At 33.8% G+C, this 23,326-nt stretch overlaps 1 protein-coding gene across 1 annotated transcript in view; it reads left to right on the top strand.

Annotated features, from left to right (window-relative positions):
• The window catches only part of PCLO (piccolo presynaptic cytomatrix protein), a 379,054-nt gene that overhangs the window by 302,164 nt on the left and 53,564 nt on the right, over positions 1-23,326 (top strand). Inside the window, exons 16-19 of the mRNA XM_059934038.1 lie at positions 5,964-6,057; positions 7,281-7,352; positions 8,920-9,100; positions 10,682-10,876. Of these exons, the coding sequence (XP_059790021.1) occupies positions 5,964-6,057; positions 7,281-7,352; positions 8,920-9,100; positions 10,682-10,876 (542 nt within the window). The remainder of the gene's footprint in view (positions 1-5,963; positions 6,058-7,280; positions 7,353-8,919; positions 9,101-10,681; positions 10,877-23,326) is intronic.

Genomic DNA, 23,326 nt, shown 5'->3' on the forward strand with positions numbered 1-23,326 from the left:
TTAACTTAGAAGAGAACATGTTTTCTGTAAATGTAAATAATGGTCGAAATAATCTGGGATGTATTAGATTACAATTTAGAAGATCTAGAGTCACTTTCTCATCATATCTTTCATCTTGAAATGACTTTCATCATCTCTTCGAGAATTGTCAATGTGGAAAGGAATTATACTGATGAGGCACTGACATTGTAAGTTAGGCTGAGGAGGCCAATGAGCGAAGTCCTTAGGAACTTGGATTTGAATTTCAGCCCTGCCACTTAGAAGTTGTGAGGTTTCTCTAAAACTATTTCCTCTTCCACCTAGGAATCATAATAGCCCCCCTCCCAGGGTTTTTGTGAAACACAGGGCGAATGCACCAAAAATGATAAGCATAATGTCCGGCACGTAATAAGCTCTCAATAAATGGCAGTTGCTATTATTGCTAGAAATATGTATAATAAACTTCATGTAGCCAATGGTCAGTTATCCCTGCAAAAAAGAAATGCAGCATGCTTGGGCTACAGAATTACACCAAATTATTTAACAACACTATATAGAAAATCAAACAACTTTTCTTCAATAATAAGTGTAATACATCCTTCATTCTTAAAATATTTTTTAAAATGTCGTGTTAACTAAAAGAATTTCACTGGTCCAGTTTTCTTGTCTCCTTTCATTTCCTCTTGCCATCCTTTAATCAAGATACTCATAAGCTCTGACAGCCCAAATGTCAGCCGAGAGGAGGTGAAAGAAAGACAAGGAAATAGCCTGAAGAGTCCATGAACTCAAAACTTGTCCCTGGATAATTAAGAAATGGAAATGAGCATATCTGAAGGATTTCGTTGTGGTTTTCTCTCATTACACTGTTGGGCAAAGTACAGATTTTCTTCCCACTAATGAGATTTTGCCATGACTGAAGCTGATTTTTGCTGTCATGATACCTGGAAGCCTAATTCCTGGCTGGACTTTCTCTAAACACCCTTGTTAGCATCTCAAACTATTTGCTCTGGAAAGAATGTAAAGCAGATTCAGGTGTGTATGTATTTACAATTTGAAGGCCAAAACTTTTTATTTCAGTATATTTTAAAGGAAAAAGAGAAGTACAAACATGTTTTAAAGACCCATCCAAAAACCATTTATTTAGCACAGACTGCTCCAGACTCTGTGCTGGGGTTGGAATTGAGAACACAGCCATAGTGTCAGACCTCAGGGAGCACAGAGGACAATCAAGTGACAGCCCATAAATGCACTATTGCACACAGAGAAACAGAGCTTATAAAATGGGATATGCTCTGTGCTTCTTTCTGAATTAAAGGCAACATCCTCAGAGGAGTAATTTTGAAAAAACTACACACATACACACACACACATATATATATATATATGTATTTTTTCCAATCAAGAAAAAACAAAAGAAATGAAGACCTTCAGTACTTTAGATAATTCTATGAAAGTTAAGAACAAACAAGCCATTATATTCCATTCTTCTTTCTCAATTTTTTTTACAGAGAAACTCAGAGAACTTTTTTTTCTGCTGGTTTAGGAGAGGGTAATTGAATTTTAAATACCTTTTTCTGCCAGCCTTAAAATCATATCTACCTATGAGAAAATGATTGTCCAATAATAAAAAAGAGAAAGAAAGAAAAAAGAAATTAGTCAAAACTTTAAGTAAATAAAGGTTTAGATTTTTTTAAGTTTTTGGCCACACCCCACAGCATGTGGGATCTTAGTTCCCCGACCAGGGATCGAACCCACGCCTCCTGCATTGGAAGGCAAAGTCTTAACCACTGGACCACCGGGGAAATCCCTAGATTTTTGTTTGTTAAGCACCATGTACCATCTTGATTAATTGACTTTTTATTTTTCCTTATTAAAAAACTTATCTGATTATTACATATGACTTAATTGTCCTAAAATAATGTCATTATTGCAGTCTTCCCATGAGGGATTGTAGTGTGTTTACCAGACACGGTAGGAAAGGAAAAGGAACTCCACTTATTTCTCAGCCTGGATTTCTGCTCACATTCCAGAATCCCTCTGCTTACCTGGCCATCTTCAACTTGTAAATCCACAGATTTTGATATGGCAATGAGAACTGTGGAGTTTTCAATTGTGTAAAGTGGGAACACAGCCCATTGACATCATGCCCAAGATGGTCAGTACATAGTAGCTATGAAACAAGGGTTCTTGAAGGAAGAGCTTTGTGTGGCCATCTCTCCGTGTCAGGAAATTCAAGTGTGAAAAGATTGCAAAGGATCTCATTGACATTTACACAGGTCAACCAGGGCTGGTAGAGGCAGGATCAGGAGAAAGGTGTGTTTACCCTCGTTAACCCTAAAGGACACAGACCTTGAATCTTGAGAGAACTACAGATTCAAACTTATTAGTAAGATTAAGGTAACCTAGTAAAGTGAACATCTAGATTTTTCCCAACTAATTGGGGTTATATGTGAGTGTACCTGAGCAAAAGTAAATTTTTATAATAATTATCCCTAGTTGTTCCACAGCACTCTCTTAGTCTTAGGATATACCATTCAATATTTCCCCAGGCAACTCTAAAGCTGTCCTCATTTTCGATATGTGTATATATACACACACTATAAATAATTTATGTTGTATATATAAAACATTTAATTTGAAGTGTACAGTTTTTGACTGTAAAATAAAGAAGACAAACTAGACACTTCAGCTAATGAAACCTGCAATTAAGAAATTTTATGATGGGCCTGATCAATTGAGTTCATATAGCTCATGTTTCAGAGCAAGAAATTAGTTTCCCTGTGTTTGAAACCTGGTCCTATGAATTAATAACTATGCAACCTTGCCAACATGCCTGAATTCCTCTGAGCTTCAGTTCTTATCAGCTATAAAATAGGATAATAAATAATACTGGACTCATAGAGTTGCCTTGAGGATTAAATAATGTAACACATGAAAAGCACTTAGAACTCTGCCTGTGAAAAAGTAGCATTTCGTAAATGTTAGCTGTTATTATTTCAATGTGCTTACTTTATAAAGTGCTTCTCATGACATAATGGTATGTCAGTACAATTAAGAGTTTTGCAGTTGTACATTTTGATAGAGCATAATTCCTGGTGCAGAGCTGGCATTCAGTAATTTTGCTACATATGGGTGAAAAAATGAGTAAAGTATGCATGTGAAATATAACAATTATTAATATTTATAAATTAAAATATGTTGACTAATATATCTTTTTGAAGACATTTCAATAGTTCAGAGTATTTTAATATATACTGACATATCTAGAATTTTAGTAAAAATACGTGAGTCTGCATTTGACATTAATTTCCATCTTCAATCTTATTTTAAAATTTTGTGCATTCAATTTTTCAGAATTTGAAAAAAATAACAATTTTACCACTGTTCACTGTATTATGAATCTTATCCTTAATATGTTTTTCTCATGGTCTCACCACTTGGATAATTAAGTCCAAAACAGAAACTTAAAGCTCATACTACACAATGTGTTTTTTTCTTAGTATACCTACTACAGGAATAGCCATGAATTCTAAAGTAGCAACCAAAGTTGGCTGTTAACTTAAAAGTGGTCATATTCATTCTTCTTATGTCATTAATTTAAAGAATCAAAATCATAAAGTATAAAGGGACATAATTTGCTAAAATAGTTATCAATTTTGTTATAAAATATTTTAAACTTACTGAAAATTATAGAAAATACTGTCACAAATACTTGTGTTCTTGCTATCCAATTTTATCAAATCGTAACATTTTGCTATATTGGCTTCAGATTTTTTTTAATAAAAAATATATTACAAGTACCCCTGAAGTCCTCTGAAACCATTCCCCTGTCCTCCTGAGATAACCACAAAATAGTTTAACGTCTCTAATTCCCAAGCTGTCTTATGATATTAATGTTTGTCATCCATATATACAAGTAGACATAAATAATTTACAGTATTATTTCATGTAATTTTAACTTTATATCATGATAATTTACGATAGGTTTTCTTCTGCAAATAATTTGCTCAAGATTTTTTTTTAAGATTTATCTATCTTGATAAATGAAGGTGTATTTCATTTAACTTAACTGCTGCTTAAATTTCATTGACTACATATATCATAATGTATTTATTTATTATATTATTAACACACTATTAGAAACAATGTTGCAATGAATGTTCTTTAACAAATTCCTTTTGTACATGTGGGAGAATTTCTCTAAAGTAGAAGTGGAATTAAGTCAAAGTGGAATTTTCTGGGTACTTGAGTACATAAACTTCACTAGACATAGACAGATTTACCTAAAAAGTATATGTACAAATGTATACTTTCTGTCCACAGTCTATGAAAGTTCCTGTGTCTTTGAATCATTGCCTGTACATTTCCCCAGAATTATTTGCACTTTGTGCTGAATGACAAAATTGTCAAATCCTACTCTCTTTTTTTGTACATTCAGATAGGTTGGTTACAAATGAGAATAGTGCTGCTTCATTTCTTAAATTGGATTCAGTTCACAGTGGCTGAAATGTGAGGTCTTAGGAGACATGAGCTCAGTGGTTCTCAGTGGTTCTCAATCTTGGCAATACTTTAGATTTACCTAGATCATTTTTAAAATTCTGATGCTCAAGCCTCAACCCAGACCTGTTAAATAAGACTCTCCTTGGGGGTGAAAGGCAGGGGGATGTGGGTGCCGTGCTAGTTGCCCCACCTACCACCCTGGGAACTCAGATCCCAAAGTGATCCTAATATGCAGTCAATGTTGGAAATTATTGCCCTTGTGTATGTCTAATAAGAGAATAAAGCCAGAGGGAGAAAAAAAGATGCTTGGCTGTAGACCCATCTCTAAAAGTGAGTGGTGAACTGGAGCTTGATTCTTAATAGTTTTATCTAGAATGAATAAGTAAATTAGCATCTGGGGAACAATAGTAGGTATTCCAGAATTTGGCAATGCATGAGACCAGGAATATAACAAGAGTTAGTCTGCTGGCAGTTGGGAATAAAACTACAGATCCAGGGTCAGGATTAGGGTAAGGCAGTTTATGAAGTCCAGGCACGTGAATGGACCCCAAAAAAGTAGGTTTGTTTTCTAGGCAGAAAATTTGGAAAAAGCTAGTGAGTGTTAGAGAAAAGCTTTGTCTATGTGGGCACCATTGGCTCATAGCAAATAGCAATAATTCCAACCCCATTAGCTGGTTGATGCCAGTTATAAATGCTTTGTCAGACTTAATTAGAATAAGTTTTGAAAGTAAGTTATGCTTAAACGTGTAAGATATAAGCTTCTAACTGGTGATCAGAGGGTATGGAAGAGTCAAGGATAAACTGAAATGCCCCAAGTTATAATGAATGAGGAAAAGTTTTGATTTGGTTCATCATTTGTAACATAAGCTATTGACATAAACCAAGAATTTGTATTTAATTAAGATTGTTTCATAACTAGATTAAGTATTCTACTTTACCAAGGGTGTCAAAATCTACTATAAATATAAGGTAACAAATGTTCATCGAATCTCAGCTATAGCAACAGCCATTTTTCATCCTTTTCTCAGTCAGTACAGTTATTTCAGCTTTTTACAGAAAAAAATGAATTGAAAGACCATTTGGCTTTGCTGACATGATCAGTTGCAAAACTATTGGAAAGTTAAATATCAAAATATTATTTATAGGACAAGAAGATATTGACATTACTGTATAATACATGTAATTATCTCACACATTCAGGAGAGATTAAGATTTGTAAAATTGTATTCTAGTTACAACACCTAAAAGCTTTTCTTTAAAAAAAATATACCTTAGGGAAAATAAAACTAAAGGCATCCAAGATATTTTTAAATTGTCATTGTGCATTCAACTTAAAATACAGTTTAAGACATGAGGATGATGAGACGATTACATAGTGATTCAAAACAAAATACCTTTAAAAGTCTGCATGCCCTTCAGGTTGACTATGAAGTCATCGGTCAAGGTAAATAATCAGGGTAATTCTTTCTCTTTTTCCAATTCAGTGCTGAGTACAAGAGAAGGACTAAATATGTTCAGAAAAGTCTTAATCCTGAGTGGAATCAAACAGTAATTTATAAAAGTATCTCCATGGAACAGGTATGCAATGATTATTTTCTATATGACAGATTCAGGCTAATATAAAAATAGTGATGACAGAATTATTGAAAGATTGTGATTCATATCAATTTTTCCATACAAACAAAAAAAATTAAGTAAAATACATGCAAGAAATATAGCCAGTAAAAGGAACTGGGTGCAGTTCGAAGATACAGTGAAAGAAAATGTGCACATTTTGACAAAACAGCTAAAAAATAAAATGAATAAGGCTAGTGGGACATTTTCCACTGATTATTTCAAAATTAAATATTTCAATAGACTGGGCTCTATTTATCGTATTTTGAGGGAAAATATTTTCCAGCTAGCTGTATTTTGACTTTCATAAACAAAGAAGAAATAAGATTCAGATGCACTGAAATGAATTGCCCCTCCTGGCAACAATTTAGGGATCACCTCTTTTCTAAATTGAGGCTTCCTACAGATCTGGCATTGTGCAACTAAACTGTACAGAAGAAAGCATGAAGAAGACTAGTGTAAAGGATTATCACAACAAATAGATGACTCTAAGCAAAGTTGCATCAATGTGTTTCTGAAAATCTTCATGTCATAACTTTGTATCAATAATAGAAAATAACTGATGGTTTATAAAGATGAATTCAGAGAGAAAAGAATACAAATAGAATAGGAAGAAGACATCCATGAAAACAATTTACAGATGAGTTGTCTTTCAAAATGAGGTTTCTAATTTATCCTTTGGAAGATTTCTAATTTGACTATGAAATTGAAGCTGGATATAAATTGTGATCTGGGTTCTTGAATTTAAAATAAGTTAAATTCACCTGCAGAAATAAGACAGTGCTACTAATGTGTTTTGGCAATTTACTGAAACAAAAAACTATAATCCAAATACTCTGAATAACCTAGACATTTTTGCAACCTATGAATTTCATGTATTTAAAGAGTATATATAGATTCTGCTTGGTACTTTTAATAATGGGCAGGGGTAGAATAACAGGAAATAAGTAAAAATCACCCTTTTTTTTTGCAAAATAGTGAGGTATGTTATGATCAAATACTTGGTTGGACCACAAAATGATTGACAGTTTACATAATATTGAATGTAAGTATACAGTTTTATATAAAGTATTTTTACATAAGCGGAAAGAGTTCAAGGAATGAAAATATAAATGAGTCTATTATATGAGTATAATGAAAATTTATGATGAGAAATGAGGTTAATGACATTTTGATTTGAACTGTAGCTCAAGAAGAAAACACTGGAGGTGACAGTCTGGGATTATGATAGATTTTCTTCCAATGATTTTCTTGGTGAGGTGAGCCTATGGTTTCCTTTTTTTTATTTGCTTCATTATAAACCATCAATTAAATCTTTATGGAAAGCATATTTCTTAAGTGTATAAGATAACTATTTCTGGATAAAATTCTTTGGTGGATAGAATTTATTTACGAATGACTCTTTGAATAGATGAATAGCAGCTGGAGAAATAATTTTCACTTTACCACTTGATGTACTTTATAATTAATTTGCAAGATGAAATATTAATTGTTTTGATAGAAAGTTATATAATCATGCTGTGAATCCAAATGATTATGTAAAAGATTTGAGATAAATTTATTGTATTATAAAATGAGCTGGATTTTTTTCAAATGCATTTTCAGTTTATTAATTGCTATTCCTCATTGCACGTATGAATGACTTGATGTGACATTTTACATATTTCTTTTAAGTGTCCCACAAAACATCTCAAAATATTTTAAGAAGCAAAACTAGAAGTAGGAGAAAACAGTAAAAACAATTTTTATAAATTCACAAGGAATGTAACCTAATTATGAAATGTGGCAGGATGGTCAGATTCTGTGATATTTTTCATCTGTCATAGTCCAAAAATACATATTTTGTTTAGTGATCTTTGCTTAAACCAGAAGTTATGAATTAATGTTAAAAAAATAAATCTCCAAAAATATATAACACCTAGAAAATACAATTTCCTTTTGATAGAGACAATAGAAAACAGTTGAGTAGTCTAGGCGACATGAGGTCTTATTTGGTTCCTACTCTCTGTACCTCTTTCCCATCAAGACTAGATCATTTGAACTTCACCTGCAGGCTCCATGTGGTATAGCCACTTGGACTAATCTTGGTCTTAGACAGAACTACTCTAGAGTATGGTTATATCTGATTTATTGTCCTATTTCAAAAAGCTCATTTATTGAAGTCCTTATAATTTATTGTTCACATGAACCTAAAGCATATATCCATTGTGTGGTTTTATTTTTTTAATATCTGCTCAAATTTAAGATGCCAACTACTGTAAAATGCACCATTGTTTATGTACCACTAAGAAAGAAAAAATGTTGCCAATTAAACCATGACACAGCACTTTCTTATTGTAAACTGTTGGTAATATCTCTGTTTCAAATGTGAACTAAAGTATGTTTTAAAATAGAGAGAATAAGTTAGTAATTGAAAATTAGCCATTCTTTTTCATTTTGTCCCTCTTGTAACTAAAATCAAACAATCTGCAAAAAAACACTAGCCCAGTTTAAGAATATCATGTGTCCATTTAACAAAAGAAGACTTTATTTCATAAAGAGATTAACTTGTGACTCTACCTTTTTGCATCATCTCCAAATAATTTAATTAATAGTCAGAGATGTCGTACAGTTTGATTTAACCAAACGTTTATACAGCATCTGGTATGCACAAGACATTCTCAGTATCATGGGTGAAGAAAAATGAGGAAGACCTCATCATCCTAAAGGTTATACTATATCATTTGACTTATGTCCTTGAATAAGTTTCAGATCACAGAAAAAAAAACAACAAATGAATTACAGCTTAATCCATAAATTTTATTCACTTACTGCACTTTTTTTCAGGTATTGATTGATTTATCTAGCACATCTCACCTCGATAACACGCCTAGGTGGTATCCTCTCAAAGAACAGACTGAAAGCATTGATCATGGCAAGTCCCATTCCAGTCAAAGCAGCCAGCAGTCCCCAAAGCCGTCTGTCATCAAAAGCAGAAGCCATGGTATCTTCCCTGACCCATCCAAGGGTAGGAGATATTTCAAGTAGAAAAAAGCTTTTGTCTGTTTGTTCACTCAGTATCTTCTTGAATATGAGTGCCTGTATATTTAATATCTTTTGAAAGGTATTGGGAAATATTTAATATAATATCATGCAAAGAGTAATGGATATGGAATCAGGAGAAATGGGCTTTAGTCTCAGATCAGCCCATAATTAGGTTGATGCCTTTGTGATCTTCACCTCTCTGGTTCTCTGCTTTTCAACCTATAAAATAGAGGAGGTTGGGTTATATGAGCTATTGGGTCTTTTTCAGCTCTCAAAATCTTGGTTAATATGACTTTATAAAATACGTTGGGGTATTTCATAAAGAAAACATAAAAATCCTCAACAGTTCATTGACTAGACATAATCATCATTACCATTTATGCATGTTTCTTCTGTTTAAATCCCTATTTTTTTCATATGTATATTCTTACTCATAAATCATATATGTAATATATGGACATAAACAGTTTTGCATTCTGCTTTTTAATTATATCAGAAACATTTTCCTCATGTCATCAAAACAATTGGTAGGCTGAAAATTACTTAAACCTTTCCTAAGTGGTGCATTCAAACTAATTCTATGATTTTTTTTTAACTACTATTATTATTTTTAAATTGCAGCATCATACATTGGGTTTGGCAATATGCACAGCTTTCCCATTGGAATGAGCTTTTCCTTTGGGAGGTTCATTAACCAGTTATCCTACAACACAACAGTAATCTTCATCATCAAATGAGTTACTGCCTGTATGAGAGAACCATGTAGTATCTTTCCAGGATATGCTGAGCTATTTATAAATATTAAATAAAAATTTTTATATTGGATCTGAGTATTCCTTCCTTTTCGCCTCTTCTCAGAAAGTACAGCAAATTGAAAAGTGGTTCTTTGCAATTTGGATTGGAAATGCAAGTGTTCTAGGAGATAAAAAACTGAGGTCATGTTCAGGAGGCCACTGAGTTGATACAATAAACCACTGACTACAATAAGTGCTATAGATTACTTATGAGTTGTATAGATCATTTCTGGATTCCACTTAACCAGATCAACTCTTCACCAATTAACATTCTGGAAGATGATTGGTATAAAGACCTCTCTCTATGACTACCACAGTAAATGTGTGATCTTATATATACATTCTCTAAAATTACCTGAGATGATGATATAATACAGTCCCCACTTCCATGTATCCCAGTGACTCACACACCTTCCTCCAGGAATTTTACTTAAAACTCCTCCTGTGGCAGTGTCAGCCTATTGTTTCTTACCTGGTCCCTACAAGAATTAGCAGAGTTGCTTGGTGAAACTATAAGTTAATATATTCATTTATATGAGACTCCTTAGAATGTATTCCTCTTCTCAAACCTCTCTTCTCAAGATTATCATCCTCTTGCCTTTCCTCCCAAATGTTGAATCACATTGCTGTATGGTGAGCAGTTGCATAAACGCGCCAAAAAAGAAACAGAATTAACATAAATCTTAGACGGTTTCAAGTTATGTGAGACCCAGCTTGACAGGAGGAACGCTGGAGCAACTTTAACTCATGTTTTACCCTTTTGTAACCAGACATGCAGGTTCCCACCATTGAGAAATCCCATAGTAGTCCCGGTAGCTCGAAATCCTCATCCGAAGGCCATCTCCGCTCTCATGGACCATCTCGCAGTCAAAGCAAAACCAGCGTCACTCAGACCCACCTGGAAGATGCAGGGGTTGCTATAGCCGCTGCCGAAGCCGCCGTGCAACAACTCCGCCTTCAACCAAGTAAAAGACGCAAATAAATTCCTCAGCATGGCAGCTTAATGTTCATCTGTTGCCTTTCTTTCCTGCTGTCCTTCCCCATTTGCTTTGTTTTGTGCATTCCCGGCTCCCTCTGTTCTCTGTCCCTTTGTCTGTGTAGGAACAGTATCGATACATAAATATGCTCTCTCTCATTTAGTTCTTTTTTGTTTTAATTTACATAGAACGAAATAAAACTGGCTGTTTCTCCTTTGTCTCCACCATCCATCCAACCTGGCTCATAGTAGTATTTGGTAGCTGTGTCTGTGATGTGTGCAGGCAAAACTATGTTGTGTGTCCTTTTTGTGTGCACTTAAATATCCTTTAGAATACAGGAATTATAAGCACAAGTGGCTGCCGGTTTTCCAGGCATTACACCAAAAAAAGGCACACACATAAGCATTTTGAGCAGATTAGCAATGAGAGTCTCACCTCTGAAAAACAGTAAAAAATTTTAGGCAGAAGAGTCATGTAACCAACAGTCAAGTTCCAGAACCTAGGGGAAATGGAAAAACCATTTTACGCTTAAAATTTTTAATAAATTATGCATGTGAAATAATGAAGCTTTCCATGCGAGAAACTTTCTAGTCTTTTGGGAAAAAAATCTGTAAAGAAAATAATGTTTCTTATATTCTCAAAAAAGTATGTAATATTAATATATGTTTAAGCATATTTGATGAGGCCATGTTACCTCATTAAGGAGCACAGTTGGGTCCATTCTGTTGGATCACACTGTGTATATGATACAAGAGAATTTATAGGGTTATTCTTTTTTCAAACCATTGGAAATCCTTTGGAAGTCAGGATATCAATTAAAGCATAACAATTCACCCATCTTAACTGCTGTAATTTCAATTGATAGAATTATATAAGAACTTAGTGAGTACAGAGACTTTAAAAATGTAGGGGCACTGTTACTTCCAAGAGGCATCAGCCAAACAACAGAGATAGATGAATGTTCTCCCCATCTCCCAAAGTCATCATTTCCAAAGAAACAGCCAGTTTTAACCCCCTTTAGTGCTGTGCATGTGGTGTCATTTTGGTATTTGAAAACACAACTTACTTCGATAGAGCAAAAGATCACTTCTGTTTGCATGAATAACATTCAAGCTGGTTCCATCTGAGGATACATACTCTGGGTTTCCATTTCACCCACACTACCACAGCAGCACATAAAAGCGGTCAGTCTAATCATGCCAGGAAGCAGCACAGACACAGCGTAGCAGGAGTCCTCCCCATTCAAAGAACTCAGTCTGATAATCTGCCTCCACCAGCTAATGGCAACCAAGACCAAAGCCAGCTAGCCCTCAGGAAGGTGATGTCTGATGGACCAGTCAAGCCAGAAGGAGGTGAGCAGAAAGGCGCTATTCAAAGCACACAGCAAGAACATCCCCCAAATTTAAAGCCCTCATCTTTTAATTTTTAGAGATTGTCTGATAAAGTATGTTTATCCACTTTTTAATGTGCTTTTGCGGGCATGGCATTTCAGGACTTCATCATCACTGTGTAAGTCCCAAGATCAGTCCCATAATATATTGACTACAGTGATTTGTATTTTTCTATGCACTGGGCATCTTTTGACTTTTGTTGGGAAATAGATTAACAGTATTCATATTGCAGAATGGAACGCATGCCACTAACCTAATCTGTTCAAGCATGACTATAAATATGTTGCACTGTGATAAAAGTTTAAACTGCTCACAATTCGAGTTAGCATACCAGTTGGAATGTAGATCAGTTTTTGTTGAATATTATTTCAAGTGTAACTTTTTTTAAAAATTCATTGGTTTTTTGAAATTCTTAGAAGGAAGTAAAGGAAAAAATTGTTAATGCACTCATTCACCTTTACATGGTGAAAGTTCTTTCCTGATCCTACGAACACATTTTTTCCACTCATGTTTCCGTAGCTGTCAAGTGTATCAGATGTGTTGGGCATGTGAATATCCAAGTGCCTGTGTAATAAATAAAGTATCTTTATTTCATTCATAAACCACTGGGTTCTGAGCCATTGTTATATGATACAGCTTAAAATGAGTGTGTCAGTTTTTGCTTTCTCATTTGATTCCTTGCAATAGAGAATTTAAAGTTACCGCTTCATTGCTAGTGCGAGCTATAATGATAGAATATTGAGTTGCAGGACAAAGTTTCATGTTGGAAGCATAAGATAGATGGGGAATTATTACCAAATAAAAGCACCAGAGCTTACATAAACGTAAATAAATAATGGGGTTGGGCTACTCTAGGCAATGCTTCCACTCTTCCTTTCTTGCACGTGTGATCTACTTCACAATCTTCTCAGCTTTCTGGATAGAGGAAGACAAATCCAATGAGTCTTGCTCCGAACAGACACCTAGACTTGATTCCATGGCTTTGTTAGGAAGGAAAGCAAGTTAATATCTGTCCCTAACTTGACACCAACAATTTGTGGAATTTTCCCCAAGAAAGAATGCCACTCACTGCCAGTGACAGGGATCAAACCAGGGTGATTATAAAATTATCTTCATTGTAATTCAAATGTAATTTTAATTTTAATTCAAAAACATATATCAAAGAAAGGATTAAAAAAAAACGATAGCAGTGTTTGCCCCCTTAAGTCCCTTCCAGCCCTAAAACACTTGATTCTATGATTCTGTACTTTCCACGAAACTAAAATTAAGACTTGTACTTTCCTACTGCATTTCTCTGTATTCTCAGAAATTTTTAAAATTTAATATGCTTTTGTCCCAACTAATCAGATATTTAGGAGCAATGGAGGATGTATGTGGCAGTACAAAGGGCAAACCACTGTGATGTTCCTTGAAGTAGCAGGCAGTTAAGGAAACAGCTTAAATATTAAGATAATTGTGAATATGCATTTACTCAGCCCAGTTTATAGACTATCACCAAAGCAGTTTCCCTTTTCTAGTTAGCCTTACTAGTACTGTGCAAGAGTACTTAAAATTCCACCTCTCACCTTTTTTTCCATCAAATAAGTTCAGTTGATTTCTTACTTCATTTTCTTACTGCAAATATTTCATAATTGTAAATGTCACAGTAGTCAAATGCTTCTCTTATTTCACTCTTTTTAATTATCATGATTTAAGTATTCCTATGATACTTTGTCTGAGTTTTCCTAGGTGTGGGTCTTAAAATGTGCAGCAAAATGCATTTAACTCCCTTTCTTTGAATAATGCTCTAATGGATATTGTCATACATTTAGAACAGTTCTTCACATTGTGCAAATTGTTTCATCACCCATTTTCTCATTTTGTCACACCTAGTGGATGAGGGATTCGTTGCAGATATTTTCATTTCTGTTTTCAGAGTGAGCCATCAGAGAGTCGGGGTGTGCGGGTGGCAGCATGACTGACGAAGAACACATAGCTGGAAATTGTCAGAATCGGCAGCTAACCCGTGTTTATGACTGCACCTAATAAGGCTTTGCTTTTTAAATACATTGGCTCCTTTGAAATCAAACTCTCCTGATTTCACTAAAAACAATTGTCATTTACTAATTTGCTGTTTACACTCCAGTCCTTACAAATGATTAGAGGTTGCTAGAAATTATGGCGGAACACAATTTAGACTTGGTCTACCTACTTGATCCTCTTTTCTGAAGGCTGATAATTAAGCTGCCACAAACCAAGGAAGTAAAACCCTCCCACTGCACAAGCCGAGTGCAGCAGTAAGCAGGCTCTGTAGAGGAGGCTGTGTGTACATCTGCAGTCATTTCTATCAAGGATGATGAAATTGTCTCTAAAGAGCTTTCCATAGATATATATATATATATATATTTTTTTTTTTTTGGTGAGCTTTTCAGCAGATTTCTGCTTGAAGTAGCAGAAAATATGGGTCAGGTAAGAATTATGGAGTAAGCCAGGAGGAACTCTTTCTCTCCCTCCAGGGTTTAGTTGCATGCTAGGAAACCTGAAAGACAGGATTTAGACAGATTGTGCCAGATCATCCTGATACCTAAACAACTCTCCGTTTGTATTTCGAAATACCTGGAAATGTTTTTTTCCAAGCTAGTTGGTTTGGTGGAATATAGGCCCAGCTGTTTTAGAAGGTAACGCCACCCAGGGAAAAGAGTTTCAAAATAGGTTGTTTTTTAACACCATACCCAGACTAAAACAAATTGAAGTATTTTTAAAACCTTGAAAATTAATTTAGTTGCTATGGAATATGTTACATTTTATATATATATTAAGGGCATTTTTAAATTCCTGAGCTGTTTTTGTTTGATGCTGAGATTTTAGGTAAGCTTTAAGTTTAGAAACACTCATACAGGATGGATAGAAGTATCCCTCCACCCTGGGCAATAAGTTGAGAGCTTGGAGAGGTTAGTAAGAAGATGAATCATTAACTGAGTTGTGTGAGGAACTATGACTGAAGGTCTCTTATTGTGGCCGAATTGTAGGAGAAGGTCCTGAAGCTACTTCCACAGACCGCTGCTGGAAACTCCACTTTCCTTAAGGCTCCTTTGCGGCACCTGTCAAAGAAGAGTTTCCTATCCATATTGCCGTGGTGAACTCTGACTAAGCCATCTCTCTGTGAGAGCTGCTGTCTTGGGCAAGTGGTATGGGTGGCTGGGTTGGGAAACAGGGCGGGCACTGGGAGTGGAGAGAAGTGATGGTTACAAAGGCAGTAGCTGATCAGTGGTCCATTCTCTTCTGACCAGAAGCAGATGGTCACTTTTGATCAGAAGGGATTTGGTGTTCTCTGTTTCTGGAAAGGAGAGGGCTCAAAAGGGAAAGAAATCAGGATGAGATCATTTGGAGGTGAAGTCTTCTGGAATGTGTGTAAGAGGTTAATAAAAACAGACTTAACATTCCTCATTTCAATGTGTTTGTGCAAAGAAAAGAAAGGCAGCAGAGAAAAGCTTTAAAAAGGAAACTTTGGATAGTTTAAAATAAAAAGAAAACTAATGATGTGAACACAGCAAATAGTCAGCAAAAATCTGAGAGAATCAAATTGGATTTCAGCTTTCAAAGGTTTCTGCCTATTTCTCTGGGGGCGAGGGTTGTATTTCTTTGTTGTCTGTGAAAATCAAAGTGTTCTTCTAAAGTTTTGGGTTTTTAAGAGTTTCCGTATTTTCTTAGAAAGGTTGGTTATGCATTTTCAAATCTTTCTATAGTCATTTCACATTCATTGCCAGAAATATCTCTGCTGCACATGCAGAGGCACAGACAGTAAATATATAGCTCTGAACATATGACACTGTCTCTTGTTTATGCACCTTCCTTCCCAAAGGTGAATTCACTGACGTATCATCAATGGATACTTTTGTTCTTTTCTAGTAGTAGCCATGAGTGTGTCAAGCCATCCACGTAAAGAACTACTGGTTCATACTGAGGACTTCTATGTTCATTTCATCTGACATGAATAGCAGGACCAACTGGCCTATCTAAGTATCAAACTTGGCTTCAGTTTGCTGTGCCTTTGTCACGTGATCTAACTATGGGCCTATATGATTGAGCGGGACTATTAATACATGATCCGAGAAGAGAAAGGCCTAATTTTTAACATGTCAAAGTCCCTTAAATGCTATTTATGACATGTCTTTAACAAAGTTAAACTTACTTTTTTGATTGCAAATTATTTTATTTTAGGTATAAACAAATTTATTTTCAAAAAGTTAATTTACCAAATTACCAGCAGAGAGCAGGACCCAGAGCAAATGAGACAGGCAAGTAAATGCTGATGGAGGAAAGAAATGAGAAGCATGGAGCATGAGCATGAGAAGGCTGATGGGGACACAGTGTGGGACCATGGACAGAGGGTACAATCTGAGCTTGGGGCTGGGAACGTGATCACCTGGGTAGGAAGGATCCTGGAACTGGGTGAAATGCCACCTGGGGAGAGGTGGAGGAATGCCAAAGGCTAATAGGTAGCTACTTAACAACATTGCCTAATTCCAGATATCTATCCATGAATTACTTGATTTTTTTCCCACTTTTCATCCGAATGTACTACATTATGTAAAATCATGATATTTCACCCATTCTCTGTTGTGCAAGATAATCTTTGGGAGGGAGGGGGACATATGGGGATGGGATAGGATGAAAGGAATCTTTATGTCTAATGAGTCAGACTGAAAAATAGCCTTTTTTAAATTTTATTACTTTGTTAAGTCTGTAAATATATATTTTAATCGTTGAGGTGACAAAAAAAACTTTCGGATTTCAAATGAAAACATTTCAGCAATAGTTTGATTGGGGTATTATGGTTTTCAGATGTATAAAGAGAAATAATGTAGATAGAACCATAGCTTTATACCTCAATGTGTTTTAAAATACTGAAAGATAAAATTAATTAAATGATCATTTGAACAGAAACTAATCAAAATATTAATATTACAAATCAAACAAGAACAGATAAGTTTTTAAGAAGAAAATGCTTGATGAAAATCAGGAGGTAGGAATTCCCTGGTGATCCAGTGGTTATGACTCCACACTCTCACCGCCAAGGGCCCAGGTTCAATCCCTGGTTGGGAAACTGAAGTCCCACAAGCCTCAAAGTGCGGCCAAAAAAAAAATTTTTTTTTAAAAGAAAAAAGTCAGGAGGTAGGTCCCTATTTCTAAACATAAGAAAGACAATGGAATAAAATTTCTACTTCTACTTTATTCTTAAAAGGACACAGAAGCAAAATCTACTTTTCCTCATTAAGACATTTGAAACTAAAAACTACATTATTTTAAGTTCTATAGGTCACATTATTTTTTTTCAGAGATCTTATAGCTTTTATTTTTATTTAAAAATAATTTTTGAAGTATAGTTGATTTACAATGTTGTGTTAGTTTCTGGTATACAGCAAAGTGATTCAGTTATACATAGAGGTCACATTATATTTTTATCTGACTCTTTAGGTAAAATGAGGTCGGAATCTAGAGAGAAAATGTAATTTTTATACTACACAATTCAAATTTATTTCTATATGGATATATATATATACTTTATATACTTTTAGTTTACTGTAAAGCATTCTCATTGCTACTGACATTTTTAAAGTAAATAACTACTTTGGCTCCATCCAACTATTAATGTACAAGAAAATTGAAGAGACAATGTAGAGAAAAGCCGTTTTGGGAAGAATTTGCATTGTTTCATGCCTGCCAAATTTCATTATTTACTCTGGATTTCTGTGTAATATAGATTTGTGTGGGGTTTTTTAGGCAAAAATAGAAGAGACAAGCAAATTTTTATGATACATATAATATTTAATTCAGACCTTATAATTCTAGAGTTGCGAAGTTCTGGGTGAAACAAATTCTGAAGAAGCTTAGAGAAATTAAAAGGGTGCTGATAATAATAATAAATCTTTTCAAGTAAGGTGTTAGAACTTGATTTTTTTAGTGCAGAAAATAAAAAATAAAAGACACCATAGAATGATTGTCATGTATATACTGGTTTAAGATGATTGTCAAAAAAAGTTGGTGCTAATTGTTTCTTTTTTTTTTTTTTCATTTTCACAGTTCATACTTCATTTTCATCACTGTAGATGTAGACCAGTGATTCTCAAAGTGTGTCCATTGATCCCTAGGTGTCCCAGAGACCTTTTCAGGACTCTACAAGGTCAAAAAATTCTTAAGACTCTTAAGATGTTATTTGCCTTTTTTACTCTCATTCCTTCCTTAGTGTGCAGTGGACTTCTCCTACATTTCCATGAGATGTCATGACATCATTGCTTTGATGGTTAATGGAATATGTATTTGTCAACTGCTTATGTTAAATTTTTCTTAATTTTGAATATGATAAATATTGATAGATATAACTCACATAAAACTAAGTTCTTTAAGAAATTCAACAATATTTAAGACTGGAAAAGGGGTCTTAAGACCAAAATATTTAAGAGCCACTGATCTATACCTGGGCACAATCATAATTTTTCCAATAGTCAATGATGTTGGATAATCACAAATTTCTTACAAGATATAATTATCATATTTGCCTCTAAATTTTCTATGCCTTTTATATCTTGTATTGCATTTTGGCACCCCTACTTTCTTTTCTTATTCAATGTTCATTTGTAATTTAAGATTGACAAATGATTTTTTATTTTGTATTTTTATTTTAGATATTTTATTGGGCATGATTTAGATTAAGTTATGATTATATGCCCATATTCATTATTTACATTTGCAGTTTGACTGGTAAGTTGTCTATCAACTTTAATCAAGTTGTTCCTAGCCTAAGGTAGAATGAGAGGGAGTATTACAAAGGTAGAATACGTTTTATTTGTATCCTTATTTTGATGATAAAATTTATTGGAAAAACATTTATAAATTATTTGTTTCTTTAATCTTCTATTGTATTATCTATATTAGTGGTCCTATTCATTGCAAATTCATTGTTGGCATAAATAACAATAGAAACGCTGAAGATCATCACTTTGATTCAAATTTGAGGAAACGTTAAGTTTCTTACCTCTTACCTAATCCTTGATCCTTAATTTCAAACATATAATTTATTGTGTTTTTAAATAATTAAAGCTAAAAAGGGAATTCTGAAAATATGTATTTATCATTTACAGAAAACATTATCTGAATTACCCATATTAGTTGCTCATCATTTATTCACATTCATACACACATTTTTTTTAACGAATAGTATGTTTCAGAAACTCTTCAAAGTGTTAGTGATTCTGCAGTGGACACAATAGACAAAAATCACTGTCCCCATAAATCTCCCATCATAGTAATATTTATCAAATAACCAATTAAAGATATGTGGGAAAAATTTGAAGAATGACAAAAGCATGCGTTTTGTCTGTCTTCAACTGAAATTGAAGTAGAACATTGCAATTAGTCATTGACTTAAGTTTATATGCACAGACACCATCATGTTTAGAAATACCTGAAAACAATTATTTTGCTCTTTGTTCTGGTCTGGTTCTCTCTCGTAATCTTTACAGTTCACTGGGATATAACCAAGTATAGGAGGAGAGAAAGTGTTTGAAAATGATCTATTTGGAGAAGGTAGGAATATTAATGAAATTAATTAGAGATGTTGGATTCCATGGGCCTGGACATGTGTTTACCAAATAATTGTCCAAATTCCTCTTTACTTTATGGCCATTGACTAAATTTGAATGATATGAAAAATAATACTCAGTGTTTGTTGTAGCATTAGCCATATAAATCAGTATGCTATTATTAATTTGTATTTGTTTACACTGGAAATGTCTCCTTTGGGCAGGATTTTTATATAAATCAAATTATTTGGATTCCGTTTAAAGATAACATCCTTGTTATCTTAGTATTCATGATCTAGGTGATCAGTTTCAGGATTATGTAAACATTTTTCAAAACTGTTTTTATAATTACTTTCACTCAAACAGGACCGCTTGTTTTGCAAGCAAACTGTGAGAATATTTCAGTTTCAAAGGAGAATGAAATAAATATTGAAAAATTGAGTTGCCCTTGAAAAATTGACGTAGATCTTGAATATTTTTTTCTTTCAAATATGATTCTTCTTACTATTAATCTTTTAAAGGTAGATATCTTTATTGTGTTATTTAAAGGTAAAGATCTTAATTGTGTTAGCATTTTTTTAGCACACAACCAAAACTTGGTCCTTGATAAACTCTTTGTTCATTCTATTTATTTGGACATAGCTGGAATTATAAACTAAACTTATTAAAGATAAAATGAATTTACTTTCTTTATGATGTCTTAATCAAACTTTTATCCATTATTTACTCTGAAATTTTGGTCCCCACTTAAACTGTATTTAAAGTGTCTTCTTCCAAAATAAGTTCTGAACCAAAAACACCTTTAGAAAGGAAGACACACTTAAAAGGCAACATTGTAGCATAAATGCAAGAACTATAGTACAGTGAGCCATCACATATTGTATTTATGTAAGAAAAAAATCCTCTCTACCATGTTATTAAGCTAACTTTACTCTCATTTCAAATACGTGTTGTATTGAAGTTATATGCTATTACTTTTGTTCCCTAAAGTGATCATTGATCCTGTTATCCATAAAGCTAGGGAGTGAATGGGAGACAGCTGCAAAATGGTGATGCATTAGATCAAAAAAGATTGAACTGATTATTAAAATGTCTTGAAAAAGTCAGTTGTAAGGCCAATGTGGATGGAGAGGGAAGAGTGCGAACATGATTTAAAGCTTTACCAACCTTTCCCAGGACATAGAAAATAGAGGCATCGCATCTTCATCTCCCTCTCTGAAAGAAGCTACTATGTGAATAATATGGAATATCTTGAGGGACATATTTTGATTTTTATAAGTTTGTTATAACTTTCTGATATATATAATTATTTTTTCTGAGTGACCAAGCCCAGTGTTAGTGTTACTTTCATCCTCAACGACCCTGGGAGAGAGGTAATATAATCACCAATAATTTTTCATTTAAAAAATATTTCAATGGCATCCTTCCTTTCACTGACCCCACCCAAGGGTTTACAAATCACTGATATATTGTAGAAATCAGAGTTGTCTATTTTAAATACTTTTATTTGTGAAAACTTGTAATTTGGAGGTATGTGAACACTCCTACAAATGGTTGTATTGAAGCTACCTATGCCATTTTTCTAGTGTCTTCCTTTAAATTTTTCCAAATTGGATAATGAATATACTGAAGTAAATTCAGAAATAAAGTATATTAAATTTCTAAAGTCCTTGTAAGATGTAACACCCCTTCTTAATACCCCTGGATGATAGTAGAAAACCTAAAATGTTATTGCACATAATTCAAGGGGAAACCTACCAACAGTGCTGGTAACAGTGGAAAGCAAAAGTTGACATTTTTCAGGGCTACATCCAAATCCAATCAACAAATGAGATAAAACTGCAAAATCTCTTTAGTAAATATAACAACTAAAACAATAGCAGTAATAAAAGGTAGATAGATAGATAAATAGAAAGAGTGAAAGGTAAAGGAGATAAAGTAGAAAAGGTCACTAAAGTTAATACCAGCTAAATTAAACTAGCTAAAGAACCAAAAAAAAAAAGCATGCTATAAGTATATAATTTCTAAAATAGCCAGGTAGTTATTTCAGTTCCATCATTATATTATTGGAAGAAACAAAAGAATTATTGATTGATTTCTCTTAATTTCAAGCAGTTGATCCTAAAATCCTATACATTGTATCTATGAAGGTAATGCTAATACTGCATCAACCAAGTAATTTGGGAAATTACAGGTTACCTACATAATAAATTACTCCTGAAATATTTGGAAATACCTTTGAGCTAGACCAAAGATATAAAACCAATGGAAGTGAGGCTTCATACATTCCAAGCACTGAATTCTAAGGTAGGCAACCTCTCTTAATTTGAGACAATTCAATATGATAGAAAAGTGGATGAGCACTATTTAGTTTTGATTTGTGACCTGGAACAAGTCACTTAAACTTTCCAGGGCTTAGTTTTTCTATAAGCAAGATGATGGTTCTGGAACAGGTTATCTTTAGAGTCCTTACCAGCTTTTAATTTCCATGATTCCACAATTATAAAATCATCTACAATTCTGATCCGAGACTTTGCACATGGTGCTGCCATCGCGTGGTAGGCACAGTGATAGTTCTGCATTTTTTAAGTATGTATATATAGTAGAGGGGAAAAATAAACAGAGCCAACTAATTGAAGACAGATGTGCAGTCAAAGAGACACTACCAGGTTTAATTAAGTTTAGCCACAGAGGAGTAATAAAACAAAATGTTTTCTAACCACCTAGCAGCCACAGAAAATGAAGAGGTCAAAGAATAATTTAAAACATTGAGTTGCCTCACAGAAAATAAAATTTGTTTACCTGAAATGCCCGCTCAATAACTGAGTCACAAAATGATTCAACACGCTAGTATTTATTCTTCTGGCATATAGGGACACTGTCTATAAGAGTGGACTTCCTCCATCACATATTTATATGATACATTCTTTTTTCTAGTTGGTACTTAATAGTACAAATAAAAATTCAAAAAGAAAGTAGGCCCCCCAAAATGTAACTCTTTAAAAAAATGGCTCCAAACATGTTTTTCATTATTAAATCTCAATTCTAATGTAAAATAAATATTTTCATATGTAATACACAGGTGCATAAGACATGATTTCTGAAATTCTGATTTCAAGATTTGGAAAAATAAAGCAGATAGAATATTTTTAAATTGTTAATTTTGAAATCATAAAATTATAGAAAGTCATATTTAGTTTTAATGTTTTAAAATAATATTTTCTACAAGAACATAGAAAGAGAGACATTACACTGAAATATAAACCGGAGCTCGCCACCTGTCTGTATACCAAGAGGTGCAATCAGCCTAAGTACTAGTATCTGTATTAGCACCATCTAGTGCCTCCCATGGAATGTTACCATACAAATTATTTTGTCACTTCAATTTAGAAATATATATATAATATTCATGGTCTGTTATGAATTTTTTTAATTCATAAGTCTCTGCTCTCCCATGTTTCATGTATTATCATAAAATATTTCTT

This window comes from Balaenoptera ricei, chromosome 9, assembly GCF_028023285.1.
Source record: "Balaenoptera ricei isolate mBalRic1 chromosome 9, mBalRic1.hap2, whole genome shotgun sequence".
Taxonomy (NCBI): domain Eukaryota; kingdom Metazoa; phylum Chordata; class Mammalia; order Artiodactyla; family Balaenopteridae; genus Balaenoptera; species Balaenoptera ricei.